Source organism: Vulpes vulpes, chromosome 6 (assembly GCF_048418805.1).
Source record: "Vulpes vulpes isolate BD-2025 chromosome 6, VulVul3, whole genome shotgun sequence".
Lineage (NCBI taxonomy): Eukaryota > Metazoa > Chordata > Mammalia > Carnivora > Canidae > Vulpes > Vulpes vulpes.
Window position 1 is genome coordinate 126,485,331 of NC_132785.1, and position 18,762 is coordinate 126,504,092.

At 57.7% G+C, this 18,762-nt stretch overlaps 1 protein-coding gene across 7 annotated transcripts in view; it reads left to right on the forward strand.

Moving 5' to 3' along the window:
• Positions 1–18,762, forward strand: part of EVL (Enah/Vasp-like) — a 145,874-nt gene that overhangs the window by 122,797 nt on the left and 4,315 nt on the right. For 3 of the 7 annotated variants that reach the window (XM_072762297.1, XM_026012563.2, XM_026012564.2), the window contains exons 4-11: positions 2,098–2,161; positions 5,528–5,595; positions 7,243–7,472; positions 8,153–8,274; positions 11,226–11,286; positions 15,033–15,096; positions 16,674–16,740; positions 16,831–16,893. In XM_072762297.1, the coding sequence (XP_072618398.1) occupies positions 2,098–2,161; positions 5,528–5,595; positions 7,243–7,472; positions 8,153–8,274; positions 11,226–11,286; positions 15,033–15,096; positions 16,674–16,740; positions 16,831–16,893 (739 nt within the window). Of the gene's footprint in view, positions 1–2,097; positions 2,162–5,527; positions 5,596–7,242; positions 7,473–8,152; positions 8,275–11,225; positions 11,287–15,032; positions 15,097–16,673; positions 16,741–16,830; positions 16,894–17,151; positions 17,297–18,762 lie in introns of those variants that run through there. The other 4 variants (XM_072762296.1, XM_072762294.1, XM_072762295.1 and 1 more) reach the window with 2 other exon arrangements.

An 18,762-nucleotide genomic window follows, 5' to 3' on the forward strand; every position in this document is an offset into this window, starting at 1 on the left:
CAGCTCATGTCTCTGCCTCTCTCTTTCTCTCTCTCATGAATAAATAAATAAATCTTTTTAAAACAATTTAGGAAAGTGCCTGGACTCTGCCGTATAGCAGATATCTGCTCCTACTCCTACTTCCTGAGAACAAGGAGGAAGGAGCACTAGCACCTGGGTCTTCCCTGTAGGAGAGAAAGAACCCCATCAAGGATTTGTTGTTTGTTTGCTTTTAAGATTTTATTTATTTACTTGAGAGAGCGAGAGAGAGCACACACGAGTGAGGTGAGGGGCAGAGGGAGAGGCAGGGACCCTGATGTGGGACTCAATCCCAGGACCCCAGGATCACGACCTGAGCCAAAGGCAGATGCCCAACTGACTGAGCCACCTACGTGCCCCAAGGGTGTGTTTTAAATTTTCAAAAGTCTGTACTGAACATGTTACATGTTACTTAAAGTCAGAAAAACCAATTTCTATTAAAAAGATCAAAATTATATGTTAAATTATTTAATTTTTAAAACGTGTTTAGAGTTGGAGAAAGAAAGCTGAGATTGATCTGATGCCTATCGTGTGCCAGGCCGCCACGCGAGGTTTTTACAAGTCATGTCTGTAAAAGCACTTAGGCACCTTCTCTCCTGCCCATCATGAGAGAGCAGCAGAAGGCACCAAGCAAGGGCGGGCTCCAGCAGCTTGACCCAGGGAAGCATTTTTCCCTGAGTGCTGGAGGGCACTCTCCTCCCACCAAGCAGAAGGCCCACTGGCCTCCTCCTTCCCCAGCTGGAACATTCATACTGGGGCCAGGAAAGCAGCAAGACGTGGCTCCCTGAGAACTTGACTAAAGTGGGTACTAGGGCCCAGGACAACAAGGTCTAGAGACTGCTGAACATGGAAGCTCGCTCAGGGCATGGAAAGATTTGACCCATGTTGTGCCCCTCCCGGTGGTAGAGACAGGGTCTTTGAGGATGGGCAGGTTTAAGACCTCTGTGGAAGCAAGCATGTGGTCGTGGTCACATGGAGGTAGTGGCTTCCGTTGCTGGGATTGGGCAGCAGTCGCTGCCTGGGAGGCACACAGGAGGCTCCTGCACTGGGCAGGAGACTGCCCTACAATCAGATGATCCATTTTGGCTTTGAGATTCTGTTGTTCTCTGTCCCCAGCTGTGCCCCAGATCCAGGGACCACCTGCCAATCCTTCTGCAGCTCGAAGCACTTCTGGGAGAAGCCTTGCACTCATTGTGGGCTTTGCTGTGGGCTAACTGTGGCTGCCCCTTTGTCCTAGAGGGGAGACAAGCTCCTTCCCCATGTAGTCAGTGAGGTCGGACCAGCCTGCCCAGGGTCCCTCCCTGTCACTGTGACTCTGTGCAGTTCCTCAGTGACATCTGAGCTGGCAAAGAGAAGGGAACAATCAGCTCTTTCTCAGTTTAGGGCAGAAGCCTGCCTTTTCTTGCATGTGTGGCACAGCACCAGCCCCCATCTGAACATAGGGTGCATGCAGCAGACCTGGACTGCTCAGACTCCTTCAGAGTCCAGGGCAAGGGTGTGGCCTGGAAGGCTCTGTCCGTGACAGCCTCTGCCATCTGTGCCTCACTGTGTCCTTCCCACCCACAGCTGCAGGCTCCTAGATGCAGACAGGAGGGCCCCGCATCGTGGTGAGGAGCCCGGGCTGCGGCCCCACCAGACCAGATGTGAAATCCTTGGCTCTGACACTGAACCCACTGAACCCTCTGCTCAAAAGGCGGGACAGAATGGATCTCCTGGGTTTGGTGATGCTGAGCACACTGGTGATTTTAGTTGGAACAGCTTGGTGGGATGTGGAGAGGCCCGAGACAGTGAAGAAGTAAGGACACAGCAAGTGCAGTGTGAAAGGGAAGGAGAGAGGGTTCATTAGCTACGTGATGGACTCTGAGCCACGTGAGCAATGTTGTCCTGTACTGGGCTCTGAGAGAAGAACCTCAAGACGGGGAGAGAGAGGTGATTGATGGGGCAGGCTGGGGACCCGTTGAGGGGGCAGGGACCACTCCTGTGGGCCAGGAGGGCAGAGACGGGGAGAGCTCCAGGTTGCTTTGCCAGGGCCTTCCTTCTCCACTAACCGCTGTGCTTCTGTGCTTCTCTGCCCCACAGGCCCCTCCACCCAGCGTCAGGTGCAGAATGGCCCCTCTCCTGAAGAGATGGACATCCAGAGAAGGTAATCCCCCAGCCAGGGCCAGTGGCACCCTGTGGCGAGCAGAGGACACGCCTGCAGCTAGGGCCAGGACTCCCAGAGACACACACCAGGGTGGGGACAGGCCAGACCAGACGGAAGAGGGAGCACGTTCATTGTGGCTTTGCCAGAGCAAGGAAGGGAACGTGTGGTCTCATGGAGACCTCCGGTCTGCAGCATCCTGGGTGCTGTTCACTTACCTCACTCAGCCCTCCCACGTGTGTTAGGAGGTGGTTGTCATGCTGTGGAGGGGTTCGGTGATGTGACCAAGGCCACGCTGCTGGAGATAGGCAGGCCGACCCACCCAGGGCTGCCTGCCACTCCCTCGCTGGCTGCCTTGGGCGGGTGCCAGAGCCTCTCAGGAGGATCTTGACCCCAGCCCACTCACCTCCCAGTTGAGACTAAGGTGGACAAAGGTGGTGAATGCCCTTCAGCGGCTGCAGCTGCTCTCCAACTGCTTGGCCGGGGCCGAGTTGTTGTCCTCATTTGCCAGGCCATGGAGGAGGCAGCTCCCATGGGATGTGAGCCTTGAATGACATCCACCCCCACTCCAAGGAGCTTCTTTTTTTTTTTAAAGATTTTATTTTTATTATTTATTCATGAGAGACACAGAGAGAGGGAGAGGCAGAGACACAGGCAGAAGCAGGCTCCATGCAGGAAGCCCAACGTGGGACTCGATCTGGGGTCTCCTGGATCACACCCTGGGCTGAAGGCGGCGCTAAACCTCTGAGCCACCCAGGGATCCCCTCCAAGGAGCTTCTAAAGCACTCAGACTGGGAGGAGGGGCCAGTACCATTGTCCTGAACTTACAGAAGAGTTCGTGGTGGCCAAGGAGGGAGCAGCCACCCCAGGTCACGTTGCCAGGAAAGGCAGGGCCAGGGTGTGTACCCGGCCTATCGCCTCGGCAGGGGCTCTGCGTCTCTGAGAGGCTCTGCATCGGGCTTTGTGGGAGCTGTGCCCAGGACGAGGGCCGGGTGCAAGCCTTCCCCACCCAGGTTCTTGGACGAGGGGCTGAGCCGGGGGCCTGCAGCTAGCCTCATGTGGAATCTTGGGCTGGGAGTTGGGGAGGCCCCGTCCCCACCCCTCAGCTGGCTGGGAGGATCTCCTGGGCCCTCCTTCCTCTAGCCTTTCCCCCACCCTGAGGACTGAAGGCCATAGCTGGTAACCTCTGAGTGCCTTCTGGCCCCACGGGGTGCTCTGTAACCCTGGGCACCTTCCTGCTCTAGGCCTGTTACCCATTGGAACGTAACAGTAGTATTCCTCACCCTGCACACCTCAAAGAAATAAAGATGGGACTGTGCTTCTAGACTGCCTATGGACAGGAGACTCCTTTTATCAATTCCCACGGGTCTCTTGATTCCATGGGCCTGTCTTCTGGCCCCTCAAGAATACAGCATGTTGTTGCCTGTGAAGGGCTTTTACAGGCTTTGGTTCGTTTTACTTCTCACACTAACCTTCCAAGGCTCCTGTTACTGGTACCATCCCTTACATAAGCCTGGAGAGTGGAAAGGACTTATCCAAGGTAACAAGCAGTTAGAGGCAGCACCAGGATGGGCCCCCCCCCCCCCCTCCGGCCCCCGCTCAGCCCTCTGCTGGGTCTCGGGGCTGCTTCCACCCTCAGAAGGTGGACTCAGGAATGATGTACAGGGCAGAGCTCTCAGAACTGGCTACACACCAGCCTGCATACCTTGCCCCACCACGGAAGGCCAGCATTCCTTCGGAGGCCACCTGCGGTCCACGCTCCATGGGCTGGAGTGCCCCCTGGAGGCCTGCGACCTGCAGGAGTTAGCACCGGCCATAGGGCCGCGACCTGCTCCTCTGTCCCTGCCCGTCACCTCACACCGAGGGAGGCCCAGGGGAGAGATGACTTCCGTGGGGGCCCAACACGAGGTGGTGACTCTAAGCCCAGGAACCTTGTACCCTCTCACAAACAGGGTCTGAAATCCACACCTGATTTTTGAGGACTTCCAAGTGCCTTCATTTTACCAGGGGCAGCTAAGCATACGGATCCTGCTGGGAAAGTTGGAGTTTTGGGTGATGTGTCAGCATCTTGGATAGAGAAGCTGATGCAGGCACTGTTGGGAGCTTTTCAAACACCTTTCGCGCCAAAAGGGTCTTTACCGTGATTTCATAGGGATCACATATAGCCCCCTGAACATGTGTTGTGGTGCTTCTTCTGCAGAGAAGCCGATGTCTGGGGAAGGGGTGTGACTTGCCCACAGTAACAAAGCCATGATCCCAGAACAGGAGCCCAGAAAGCTTGCTACCTCTGAATGGTCTTTGCAGTAAACTCTGGGTCCCCTCTGGAAAAAGTGCTGTGTCATTGACCTTTCTTGAGATGAAGGCAGCTGTATTTATTCCTTCCTATGTGTATCTGTTGCTTCACAAAGCACTTACTGAGCAGCTGCTACGTGCCGGGCATGGTTCCAGCACCAGAGAAGCATCAGCTCACTGAAAACTGAGGGTGCAGTGCAGACCCATGGCCAGCAGCTTCCCGCTCTGCCGCTGCCCTTCGTGGCCAGGGCAGAAACCATGGCCTGCCTCTAGCACGCTTTCCCATTGAGCCCAGAGTAGGTGTGAGAACGTCCCTTCAACCTGTGCTTCATCAGCAGAGCTAATTAAAGGTGGTTTGAACCAGTTAAAGCCTTGCTGCTTCCGGAGTCTGCATGCCTTCTGCCTCAGCATCTCAATCCCGGATTCTGTAGAAATATTTGTGGGTTGGTGTCCTCACTCAACCAGCTTTCAAGATCACCAAGGTCACTCTGCCTTAAGGACCCAGGATGCTAGTGCCCACTGAGGCACACACAGCATCACACTGCAGCCTACCAGATGGCTCTCTGATGTAGGCCTGGCCTGCAGCTAGATCTGGGGTAAAAAGAATGAGGACATGCCGGCTTAGTGTCCCTTCTCTTGGCAACCAGCAATGCCTAAAAATCGTTCCAGGAAACATAGTCATTTGTATTAAGAATGGGCGACCCTTAGGTCAGGTCTGCTGAGGTTCTAGGCCCCCCAAAAGCTAGATGAGCATGTCCAGCCTGGGGAAAAGCTTGGTCACTCAGCCAGATGGTCGCCCCAGCCTTCATGAGATTGTTCAAGGGTACTGCCAGCACTCAGCTGTTCGGGGACCTGGAACCAGTCACATGCCCCACCTCCCTTCAGTGAGGACAGCGAGCCTGGCAGGCGGGGCCAGGGTGGAGGGGGCGAGCTCACCGCTGAGGCCCCCAGCCCCGGGCGTGCAGTGGCTCTCAGGGAGTGCCAGCGAAACCCAACTCTGCAGCCCAGGCTCCCGGACACAGAGCCACATTGTTCTCAGCTCCGAGAAGTCAGACCTGCTCTGCTGTTGTTTTTCAGACAAGTGATGGAGCAGCAGCACCAGCAACAGCGTCAGGAGTCTCTAGAGAGAAGAACTTCAGCCACAGGTGAGAGCCCCTGTGGGGCCTGTTTCTCTAGCTGCTCCCGGCTCCTTTACTGGGCACCTCTGGCCCTCCATGAAGAGCTGCTGGTTGCATAGATCTCCCTGTGTGATAGTCCCATGAAAGCAGGGGTACAAGAGAACAGCTCGGGGAAGAGGATCAGTTCAGCTCTGTCCGGCCCTCGCCACCAGCCTCCGGTCCCCCAGCACTCAGTGCCTGAGCAGATGCTCAGTGGGCATAGCCTGTGTCTCTGGCACCGTGCTAAGGGTTAGGAACACAGCAGTCAACGAAGCAGAGACAGCCCCAGCTCAGCGTCCTGTCAGGGACAACCTGTCAGGGAGCCCCTGTCAGGGTAACACTGAAGCATCACAGTGCACGCACGGCGACTAAGTCAGTGCAAGGCGTACCTGCCCCGGGAGTCAGGAGCCCTGCAGACAAGGTGCAGTATCGTCCTAAGCATTGACCAGAACCGAGCACAGTAAGGCCAGAGGTTCCCTGAAGAGTGGCGATGCTGGTTAGTGAGCACAGGACTTCCCGGCTCAGCGAGCGCTTTCAGATCCTTTGTTTTACATACTTTCCCCCAACGCCCTGCGCAGTAAGCGGGGGGATGGTACCCTGTTTCACTGATGAGAAAACCAAGCACCAGCCTCTGTCCAGTGGCAAGAGCCCCCCCACCTCATGCAAATGCTAGCTGGTAGCACCCCCCGCTCCACTAGACCCCCGGTGGGCCCCCCCCCGCCCGTCCTGTGTCAGCCCTGCCCGTCACTCCTGCCCGTCACAGCTGGCCCCCAGGTGCAGAGGCCTGGTGCCCACAGCACTCCTGGTACCTCTTCCTACTCTTGCATTTCCCTTCCTCTTTTTCCTTCTTCGACCTCACTCCTCCTACACCAGACTTGACTCCTCATCTGTTACCATCCTGGCACGGTGGCCACTTCCCTGCAGTTTGGGCTCTGAGGTCAGAGCCCCCCCCCCTCTATATGCCAGGGTGGCACATGTGCCTGGTCCCAGTAGCACGTGTCATTCTGCCGCAGTTGTAGATGTGCATTTATCTGTGTGACTCGCTCCGTGCTTGCCCACGAGGCCATGAGCAGGGAGCCTGTGGCTGCTTTCCCCAGCACCTGCTACAGTGCTGGGCACACGAGGGAGGCTCAGTGAGCACTGGGTGGAGGGCTGTTCAGATGGTGGACAGAGGACTGCCCAGCACTGCCCCCTCACATAGGCCCCCAACAGCCCTGCGACCACAGTTACCTGCTACAGTCCCCAGAGGCCTTGGGTCAGTCACAGCTGCATCTCAGAGACCAACAAGGGCTGGTCCCTGGGGTGGTGCTAGGCACAGAGAAGGACAAAGAGATACAACTTGTGCCACCAAAGCCCTTCATCTCCCATGGGAAGACCATGATTAGAGCAAGAGAAAGTTAGCTGAGCTCAACAGATGTTCACTATGTGACACTGTAAGTCCAACCAAGCCCCAGAATGCTGGGGAGACCAGCGTAGGGAGGGAAGGGACCAGGGCTAGGCGCATCCCATGGGGGCTTCCTGGAAGAAGCAGCCTTGAGCTGATCCCTCAGAGGAGCAGGCTTCCCTCTGTCGCTCCACCCAGGGAAGTAGCCGCAGGGGACTAGGGACTGACTAAGCCCCACTCTTGCATTTCAGGACCCATCCTCCCACCGGGGCACCCCTCATCTGCAGCCAGCGCCCCCCTCTCATGTAGTGGACCCCCGCCCCCGCCCCCACCCCCTGTCCCGCCTCCACCCACGGGGGCCACCCCCCCACCCCCACCCCCACTGCCAGCCGGAGGAGCACAGGGTGCCAGCCACGACGAGAGCTCCGTGTCCGGCCTGGCTGCTGCCTTGGCTGGGGCCAAGCTGAGGAGAGTCCAGCGGGTAAGCATCCATGGGTACGGGTGGGCCGGGCCCCTAACTGCCCCCATGTATAAGACCCCAGGAAAGCCCTCCAGCGTAGACACCATCTGTGCCACCCGGCACTGTGCCAGCCACAAGATGCTGTCAGTTTCTAACCTCCCTCACGCTGACCGTCATAGGTGGGGCAAGAAGCATTCCCTTGCAGATGAGGGGACCAAGGCACAGGCATGGAAGCAGTTTGCCCACCGTGTGGCGGTCAGCTGCAGGGTTCCGACTCAGACCCAGGTCTCCTGGATCTGGGTCCCTCTCACTTCCCACACCAATCTAGATGCCAGCAGTGCCATGCCCCACGGCCTGTCCCAGCACCTCTGCAGTGACCTGGAAGGGGGATCGGCTATGGGGCAGCTGAGTGGCTGTGACTCTGACAGCATCTCTGACACTGCCTCTCCTTCCCTTCATGTCTACACCCACCTTAGCAAGGGCGCTGACATGAGCCAGCAGTGCTGGGCAGCAACCAGCCAGTCCTGTTCCCTTGCTGGACTCTGGCTTGGTCCCCTGTGGAGCTGGGGGGATGAGCCTCGAGAGCCGTGGTCCCCCTTGCCACCGTCATAGGAATCCCATCCACACTTACATGTGCCCCCTCCCCCTCCAGTGACATCCCCCCCAAGACCCCAGACTAATGCTACATCCTTACCTTCTAGCCAGAAGATGCCTCTGGAGGCTCCAGCCCCAGCGGGACCTCCAAGTCTGACGCCAACCGGGCGAGCAGTGGGGGTGGAGGAGGAGGCCTCATGGAAGAAATGAACAAGCTTCTGGCCAAGAGGTGGGTGTTCAGGCCCCCCAGACCCAACTACTTGTCAGGGACTTCCTGCTCCTCAGCATCAGAGCATAGCCTTGCCCAGTCCCAGGGCCCACTGTCACCTGGGCTCAGCCAAGCCGGGAACCTTAATCAAGTTCCCCTCCTCGAGGGCTCACCCTGAGGCATCAAGCCCAGAGGAGTCGTCTCAGCTCTCAGCTCCTCCTGACCTCACTGATTGACGCAGCTTCCATGTACCAACCTCACCCTAAGCAGGGGGAAATTTGGAGCTAATCTTAGACATTGGTTCAGGGGGGGAAGAGGCTCCTTCCTCACACTTAAGATCCCAGCATAAATGAGATGCCTCAGTGCTGGAGCCACTCAGAGTCTACCAGGGCAAATGCGTGCTACGGGACCAGTCCTACAGGGACCATTGTGGAGGACACAGGGAAGGCATTCTGAAACAGAGGAGCCCAGAGGGCACCACCCTGGGAGTTCCACCCACGTCCTGGCTGAGTGCTGGGGCCGCGGGCCTAGTCATCCCCTTCTCTACCACACTAGCAGGTGTGGCTCCAGCTTGCCCAAGGCCATCAGCCTGTCCCTGTGCCATACAGTGACTCCCCAGCTGGAGAGGCCAGGCAGGCAGACCTTTTCACAAGGGGTTCTCCTTATAAACGTGGCACAGCAGCAGGAATGTGCTGACATAGGTTGCCAATGCCATAGCTCCCCTGGGCACCAGAGCAGGGGGCTCAGGGGCAGACCTCACCCATCAGAATGCTCCTTCAAGTCCACGAAGCAGCATCCGAGCCCCGCTCCAACAGTGACACCCACCCCCCAACCTCTTCTCACTCTCTGGGTACGTCCCCTGTCCTCCAAGCGGGCTCACCCTGAGTGAGAACTGGGCTGGGGGATCACGTCACTAAGTACACACAGCTCTGAGAGGATGAAGTGGGAAACCTAGGCCCCCAGAGTGCGGGTCATTGGGCTTTGCAACAAGGGCAGAGCCAGCATTTCCTGCCCAGGGCCTCTGCACACATGGCAAGGGACAGGAGAAGGAGCCTGCTGTGAGTGGCAGAAAGAGCCGTGAGGCTGAGTACCTACGGCACACAAGGCAACCAAGAACAGGGACAGACCGTGAGCAGTTGTCACACAACAGAATGGAGGCTTGCAGGGTGATATGGCTACCCACCAGTGCAGGCCACTCCCTGGGGAAAACCAGGAGGGCTCCAAAGGGGAGGTTCCACATGCGCATGGCCCGGAAGGAGGAGAACACATGTCCAGGCAGAGGCAAGTGGGCAGTGTTACAATACTGGGAAGGCTGAGATAGCCCCTGGGCCTAGAGCCCAGGGCGTGGAGGAGTGAGGAAGGTCAGGCTGCAAGAGGTAGCCTTGTTTGCAGGCACGTCGGGCTCAATCTCACAGAGGTGAACAGAGCCTTGGGTAAAAATAGATGTTTTTTGAAAAGAAAATACACTTTCTCCAAGTCCAAAAGCAGTGCATCAACAATAACAAGTAGGCCTAGCTGGTTCAGACCAAATGCAGAGGAAGTTCCTGAGGACAGGAAAAGGCTGGTGTCACCAGGAGCCCGTGAGACGCCCAGAAGCTGGCGGGACAGGCGAGGCCCTGCCAAGAACAAGCATGAGTGCACCCCGCCCGCACGGTTCAGCGAGGCACTCTTGGAAGCCCGGAGTTTTGGCCTCTGCCCGGCCTCTCTCCCAGCGGCGGGGGGCACAGGCGGGAAAGTCCGCACGGCCAAGAGCCCTCCCGGGACTGGCATGCCTGCCTGCTCTGTGTCTTTAGAAGATTAAAGCTTGGCTCTGGGTGGAGACAGTGTCATAGAGCAAAGTGGCAGTGGGAAGCCCAGCCAGGGGGCCACCGTTGTCCAGGAAGAGGGGCTGCCGGCTGGTGCTGGGTATCAGCAGGAAGACAGGACAGACGTGAAATACCAGGCGGAGGCAGAACTGGCTCTACTCTTTTTTTTTTTTTTTTTTTTTTAATATTTTTGTGTATTTACTTGAGAGAGGGAACATGAACGGGGGGAAGGTGCAGAGGGAGAAGCAGACTCCCTGCCGAGGACGAAGCCCCACGCAGGACTCGATCTAAGGACCCTGGGATCGTGACCTGAGCTAAAGGAGACATGTCACTGAGCCACCTGGGCGCCCCCAGAACTGGCTCTGCTCTTGTGAGGAAGAGGTTGGTGGGGAGGATTCCCTGGGGGTGTCTCTCGGCTGTGACAGCTTCAGCCTTGCAGAGCTGAGGAGCCCCGAGGGCATACTCTGAGGAATACAGAGGAGCGTGTAGCTCAGGGCGTCAGCCAGACGTTCGCGACTGAGGAGGCCAAAACACAGGTGGGCTTTAGGGGCTAAGAGAAGGGGTCCATGCAAGTGGGGAGCAGGCAGGTTGACCAGAGGGCATCAGCTGCAGCTCTCTGGGATCCTCCCCTTTCTGAGCAGGGGCAGACTCAGCGGTGATCAGGGAAGGCACCGCGGCAGGACTGAGTTCTGAGGCAGGAAGAGGTACTTCTGCCTCCTACGAGGCAGTGGGATTCGCTTACCAAAGCCAGTCAGGCTGAAGACAGAATGATCACTCAGCCCCGACCTGTGACCCAGGGGCGCCTCTCCCCATCCCACGTGCCTGGCCTTGAGCGTTCTGGGGGAAGAGCTGCCACCCACCCAAGCCCAGGCCCCTGGGAACCTAGACAGGGTGCAAATCAACTTCTTCTAGCCCTCAGGTGCTGTAAACAGACACAGGAATGTTCCCCGGCCCCTGTTCTCCCTGCCCAGACCAGTTTTGTGTCCAGGGTCATGCAACGAGCACAGAAGGCCTGGGCATTCAACAAGGCATTGCCTCCTTCACACCAAACAGGGTTCAGATCCCCACCACAGGTTCCTCTGAGGACCAGCTGTGTCCAGCAGAGGCATCTGGGTCAGCGTGAGAATCTTCAGGAGCTGATTTGCACCTTCTTCCTCCTTGTGTTAGGAGAAAAGCAGCCTCCCAAACAGACAAGCCGGCTGATAAAAAGGAAGATGAAAGCCAAGTGGTAAGCAGACCCCAGCCCTCGCCGCCCTGGGCGCTCGCCAGTGGGAGATGCCAGGCCTTTGAGGCACTGATGTGCGCCTGGTTTGGACATACTTGTGATAGAAACTTCACCAGGTGTTTCACAGGACAGACAAGAGAATTTGGGGTGGGGGGGTGCCGAAGAGCCTGCCAAGCACTCAGTCTGGCCCTCCCCACACTCTGGGCGGCAGGCCTGGGCTCTCTGAGCATCCAACAGGCCCTGCTTTGCCCTGGAGGTCACAACTTCACGAGGTCGGATAAAAGGCTGAGAAGCAGGATCCAGCCCAGGAGTCCCGTGAGGGGAAAGCCTGCAGGCCTGCAGTCAGAGTGCACTCGCAGTAGGTGACGTCTGCTGGAAGACTGGGGCAGTTTATATTCTCAAATTATTTCTAAAAAGATTCCACTTGAGTCCATCGATTCCAATAGGAGCTGCAGGTGAGCTGAGCAGAGGACCCTGGAGCCCAATCTGGCCATACGGGCTCCAAGCATCTGCTTCTACTTGGGGTGGCTGACTTTCCCTCTGTGTTAAGCTTTTCTTACAAAACTAGGCCCCTGGTGCAGTGGCTGATCTTAGACCCTAACTATAAGGGGCGTACAGTTTGCATCTCAGGGGTAGGAGCCAGGACAAGTATAACCAGCAGGTTGGTTGCTGCCTTACGTCCCCCCGTCAGCAGGCTGGGCTCATCTGAGATAACCGCCCCCCGCCCCCGCTCTGGCCCTGCCAGCCGGGTTTCCCTTTCTCTGCCCCTCATGCCTGGGCACATGCAGTCCTTCAGCCCCTCCAGCCAGCTTCTTCTCATCTCTGTGTAAACATGGCTCCCCCCAAAATAGCATCCCAGACCCCCAGGCTAAGTGAGGCTGCCCACTGCTTGATCCCTAGCCCTGTGCACGCACTTGTGCTCATTCAGATGCACTCTGTCCTGCTGGTACTAGGCCCTGGGAGGACCAGGCTGGTGTACTGCTCCCTGGAGTTGGCCCAGCTAACGCCCCACGCATTTCTACAATTGCAGGGCCGTCACAGGCACCAAAAGCCTGTGGTCTCGCTTCAGCGTTCCTGAATCAGCGCTGGCTTTTCCAGGCAACTGCAGGGCCACCTAGCCCCATCCAGAACCCTCGACACACCCCAGTCCCCGGCTCCGAGAAGAGTGGATTCAAATCCCAGGGACTTCTGGGAGAACCCTTCCACTCCAAGTGGGAGTTCTCATCTTCTGACCCCCACTCTTTCTTTCCTTTTAGAATATGCATCCGGGTCACTGCTGGTTCAGCTTGCTGTGGTCCCACGCACAGTCAGGAGCCCCCCACACACCCAGGGCCAGCCTCCCCACAGAGCAGGAGCTGAGAGAGCCCCCCCCAAGCACCAGAGCAAGCACGCTGTGGGCCGGGGCTCTCCTATTCTGTACTGCTCAGTGTTTTCCAAAGTCTCTTCATTGAACCTCTAGTAGGTTCAATAACAAATGGCAAACAAGCAAGTGTTATTTAAAAGAGAAAAAAAACCCCAAATGTGGAGCTGGGGGTGGAGCGGGCTTGCTGGCCAGGAGCGGGAAGGTGCCCCGGAGATGGGGCATGCTCTCCTTCCCAGCTCGGAGAGGAAGCAGAACTTCCCTTTGTAGAGGGAGCATTTCTTTGAATTATTAGTGAAATAATAATAGGATGGCATGGGAGAAAAACTTGTAATGTTTCACTTATCCTGGTTTCACCCTGGCCTCCGTTCTTGCCTGTTTCCTTTGGGTCCCCATGCACATGTGCTAATGCACGTGATTTCAGTTATTCCACTCTGAGATGAGAGGCCCGAGGAGATTCCTCCCAAGACCAGAGCCCAGCACATTCTCTTGTTTCTAGACCAGAGGCTCTCAGGATTCGCCTGCTCACCCCACAGATATCTAGGTGCTTCCTGGTGGGTGCCAGGTCTGTTCACAGTCTGAGAACAAGTGGCTCTTACAGGTTCACATTGTAGGGGGGCGGGTGCTGGGGGGCCTCCTGCTTGGAGCACTGAGCCCGGTGTCCTGACCCTGGAGGTGGCCATGGGGCCCCAGTCCTTCCACCCCAAGCCTCTGATGGACCAGAGAGGAAGGAAGCAGAGAGCTGACAGGATGCGGCATGGGCAGCAAGAGAAGGTAGTTCTTGGCTTTGGGTCAGAATTACACCAGTTCAGCCTCGGCAGGGCGGTTGGCTGTCCCTGGTCAGTGCTCCACATGGCAGTTGTGCATGTTGCTTAATAAAAGCAGAGGAATTATTATTACTTAGTAAATACCACCTTCCCAAGAATATAAAATTTTTCCAAAGTACAGGTGTGCAACAAACGTCAGCTTTTATTACTTCTGAATTAATTTGAATCATTCACCTCCTTTATTTGCGTGTCACCATGGACATCCCCCAGGCAGAGCAGACACGCATTTGCTGGGGTCTGTGGTGCCCCCCACCATGGGCTAGGTGCTGTATGTGTGCAGGGGGTCCAGAGCCAGTAGGATGTGACCACTGTCCTCAAGGGAGAGGACACAGTGAGCAAAGAAAGTGCTGAGGGCAGAGAGAGAGGGAGCAGCAGGGGCCCTGGGGGAGAGGGAGAAGTCCTAAAATATGCCTAGAGCCTCCAGGAGAAGTGACATTTACCCAGAGCTTTAAATGGTGAGCGGAGTTTGCAGGGAAGACATGGTGGACGGTGCTAGCGGGGACGGAGGCAGAGGCACAGAGTGGTGTGGGGCACACCCACTGCTGGGCAGCAAGAGGCGGCCCTGCTCTGGGTTCCACCCGGCCCACCAGTCAACCCTGCCTCTCCCGGCAGGTGGGTGCTTTTAGCAGAGGGGCACTGAGGGCAGAGCTAGGTTCTAGAGCTCACTTAGGCAGCAACACTGAGGAACTTGTGGGCTGGTTGGAGGAGAGAGAGCATGGGTTCTTACCACATCCTCCTCCCTTGGTAAAAGAGAGTGAACAGGATCTTCCACAACCAGAACGTGGGCCGTGCCCTGGGCAGCCCAGCCCTGCTGCAGCCTGCCTGCACACCCCCCTCTAGGGTTCCCTAACATCTGGTCCTCACAGCGGCCCATGGAGATGTGAACCAGGCCTGGAGAAGGGAGGTCACTTCCGTGGTCCTGCCCGGCTACTCCTGCAGGCAGCTGAAGGGGCCCAGTGGACAGTGGGGCAGAAACTCCCCTGGGGCTCAGGCCGTGCTTGTGCTCATAAGCAGTTGGCCAGGTGGGCTCACAGGGGACTCAGTAATGGGCAGGGCTTGTCGCCAGCCCCAAAGATTGTCTGCCCCACTCTACAGGAGCCCATGTCTCTCCCTGCGGCCTTCTCCTTCCCTGACTGTCCATTGGCTAGACCTACTCCCCACCAAGATTGGGGGGTTTCATGTGTTAATGATAATTTTCATTGTCTTGCTGATTGTAAAAGTAATATGTGCTCCTTAGAAAATGCGAGAAACTGACGTGTCCTCGTGACCTGGTCAGAGGCACCCTGCTCTTGCCCCGACTGGCTTTCCTATGCAGACTCTTAGGGCAGCCTTTTTCTTTTTTTTTCTTTTTTTTCTTTTTTTTAATTTATTCATGATAGACAGAGAGGGAGAGAGAGAGAGAGGCAGAGACACAGGCAACGGCAGAAGCAGGCTCCATGCCGGGAGCCCAACGCAGGACCCGATCCCGGGACCCCAGGATTGCGCCCTGGGCCAAAGGCAGGCACTAAACCACTGAGCCACCCAGGGATCCCCCAGGGCAGCGTTTTTCTTTATCATTTCAGGAAGAGCCGAGCACCTCTCCATCTCCCGGGACCCGAGCAGCCAGCCAGCCACCTAACGCCTCAGGTGAGGGGTGCCGTCCTGCCCTGCAACAGGCACAAGGTCTTAGAGCAGGAGGGACCCCCTCCAGGGAGATGACTCAACCCAACCGCCTCACTGTACAGATGAGCTGTGAGGGCCAGTGAGGTGGCATTAGCTGGTCTCCCTGACACCCGAAAGCCCTGAGCCTCCACACTGATCCAGAGTAGATGCTGGCGTGGCCACCTGTGCCGACAGCCCAAGGGCATCAGAGCTGGCCAGACCATAACCCCCCATCCAGCCCTCTCATTTCCCACACGGAGACAAGGAGGGCACTGCGTCTGGGGTTCAGGTTCCTGGCCTCAGGCCAGGGCTCTGAGGAGGATTACGGACCTGCCACACTCCTGTCTCCCTGTGAAACGCCAGCTGTGGCAGGTATAACAGGGATCACCCATGAGTCTCGCTCATTGTGGTGCTCAAAGAAAGTCTACCAGGCAATGCTTCCAAAGTTATGCGTTAGAGGAAAAACAGTCCCAACCCTGCTCAGAAGCCCCATGTGAGCCCCAGGATGCGAGCCCCAGGGTACAGGGATGGAGTTAGGACAGTTCCTGGAGGCTGCAGGGTGGGAAGAAGCCGCTGTGCTTGGTCAGTCATTCAACAAACATTTGTTCAGCATCTGCTCCACACCGGGCCTGTACTCCCGAACAAGGTAGGAGAGGCAGAGGGGAACCCCGCTAGCCCCCCTCAGCGAGGGAGGCTCTGGCCAGTTGTTGCACCAGCCTCTGGTCCTGCCACTCTGCTGGTGTGGCTGCCTGCCTGCCCCGTGAGACTGCCCCTGTGTCCTCTTCTCCTGAGAGCTGCCACCATGGATTCTTGGTGAATGACTCCATGAACACTGCACACTCCAGTGAATGGTTCTGTTTCCCAGTTTAGGAGGTGACATGATTTGCCCAAGGCTCTATGCCTGTGGGCCCAGCATGTGCCCTGGAGTGTGGCTTTGGGGACGCTCTCCTCACACCCATTGGGTGGCTTCCCTGCTTCCTCTAGGGATTTTCTCCTGCCTCTACGCTCATCCTGCAAAGTCTAGGAATTCAATTCAGTCCAAAAATCTCTTGAAGTAAAATGAAACATTAATTTAGCACCACTTAAAAAAGAAAATGGAAAAAGAAAGTAGCTTTGAGGGCTGGGGCAGGAAGGGGCCAGCTGCAGGGTGCGGGGGAAACAAGCGGTCTCTGGGCAGCAGGTGTATACATGGCCCTCAGGCTCACCTGAGAGCATCCCGGCCTAGGGCTCCGTCTGTACCCCGCACCCAGCCCTTTGCTGGAGTCATGACTCGACTCTGGGAGTCATGATTGAAAGGCTCCCCCATCACCCAGCTATGGTGAGAGGACTCAGAACCAGGCCACAAGTCAAGGTCAACCAGGTCGAGGGAATGGGAGCTGTGTCCTGAATGGGGAGACTGGGAACGAGGGGCCAGGTTTCAGCTCCACCTGCAGCAGCCCCTCCTGATGGGGTAGCTCTTCACCCTCAGCACTGGGGGGCCTCCTGCCTGGGATTGTGGGGGAACGTGGCCACCGAGAGGTCTCCCAGCTCTGAGGCTCCCTGTCCACGGTATGAATTGACAGAGACTGGCCGGAAGCCCTGGGAGCGGAGCAACTCGGTGGAGAAGCCTGTGTCCTCGCTGCTGTCCAGGTGAGCTGCCCCACGCGGCGGCACTGCGAGTCGGCGGGGCCACGCGGGCGGCGGGGCCAATTCACTTGTCTGTTTCATTCCGTGCCGTAGAACCCCGTCCGTGGCCAAGAGCCCCGAAGCTAAGAGCCCCCTTCAGGCGCAGCCTCACTCTAGGTACCGAACAACCCCGTCTCGGGGGCCTCCTCTGTCCCCTGCCCGTGACTAACACTCCCAAACCTGCCCCCTGTCCTGTCACCTAACAGTTTGCTCTGGGAAAGGGTGGGCCTGTTCCCTCAGACCTGGGGAAGGCAGGGCTGGAGGGACGCAGATGTGAGGGGCTGTGCACGCCTACTCTGGCTGTCCCCTCCCAGAGGGAGAGACTGGGGCCTGGGGAGGTAGTGAGGCGAGGCTGACATCGGACTCCCATGACAGTGCTCCGGGCTCTCTGTGACATCGGGCAAGCGGTGGCCCCTCCCGGCCTCCCCTCCTCGATCCCGTAAAGAGGTCTGTGAGCCCCTGCGTCTTGTGACAGCGATTAGTGGGCGACAGCTGGACACAGTCCCACAGCTCAACTGATCCCGGGACCGGCCGGCACCCTTCCTCCTTCCCCTCCCTCCTCTGCCCACAGCACACAGCCGTCTTCCCCCAGGGAGACCATATTTCCCAGACCAAAAGCTGGTGTGCATAGCGGGATGGAATGTTCAAAGCTGAGGTGTCCCCAAAAGTGAGAGGCAAACAGCCCCATAGTCACCGGAGCCGAGCGTGGCCTAAAGCTGCAGGTCTCTGGAACCCGTACTAGGAAAGGTCGCCACTGCCCGGCACAGACTGCAGGGGAGCCGCGCTCAGAGCAGTAGCATCGGAGCCGGCCGTGCAGAGTGGAGCGAGCCTGTCGGGGAGGGCCCTGGCCCGGCTCCGGCCGGAGCGCTGAGGACAGACGCGGCCCTCAGGAGTGAGGTCTCGGGTCAGCCAGGTTCTGAGCTGGGGCCTGCAGGTCCCTGCTGCAAGGAGCCCATTTTCTGTTGGGAAGGCCCGTGCACGAGGCGGCCGTGTGTTTGAGAGGTGCTGTGTGGAACACAGAGGGTCGCATGGCAGACCATGCTGGGGACCGAGGTGCTCTAGCACAGGGCTGGGACAGGCCTCTCAGAGGTGGCATTTGAGTTGACCTGCATGAGGAGGAGCCTGCCCTACAAAGAGCTTGGGGACAGTCTTCCGAGCTGGAGAAGATGGTAAGTGCTGAGGCCCTGAGACCAACCCGGCAGTTCACAGAACAGGAAGCTGGCCAGCGTGGCTAGCAGGTGGCAGCAGGCGGGGAGGGGTCAGCAGGGGTCACGCGGCTGGAGGGCTGGGCTGCCTTCTGTATGTGCTCTCCGTGGTGGACCAGCACTCTCTCTCTGGCTGTGAGGGGGCCGGAGCCAAAGGAGGGGCCCCCGGGAGGAGGGCGGAGGTGAGGTGGCCAGGGGTGCGCTTGTGGCCCCCCAGCACTTCCTGCGGGTGGAGCATGGTGGGCTGCCAAGTGTTCCCACTTGGGATGGGGCTCTCCACCTCTGAGACCAGTGTGCTCTCCAGTTCCACGGAGGGCGGCAGCAGTCTGCCTCGGGTGACCCCGGGGGAGCTGTCAGGTGTGCATGTGGGAGAACCGAGGCCCTGACAGGTGAAGCAGTTTGTCCAGGTGGCCCCAGAAATGGCTGCTGGAACAGGCCCCGACCCCACAGACGGACGTGTGGGCCGGGGGTCTCAGGCTGCACCTCCTTTCCCACCAGGATCCAAAGCTATTTAGACTCCTTCAGAACCACACTGGCCTCTCTTCAGTTCAGCCAGGAGAGGAGCAGGAGCATGTTCTTCTTGGATTTCTTTTTTTTTTTTTAAGGTTTTATTTATTGAGAGAGAGCACAAGAGCAGGGGGGAGAGGCAGAGGGAGAAGCAGACTCCCCGCTGAGCTGGGAGCCCCACGCGGGGTTCGATCCCAGGACCCTGGGACCATGGCCTGAGCCAAAGGCAGCCACTTCACCAACTGAGCCCCTCCTTTTTTTTTTTTTTTTATTC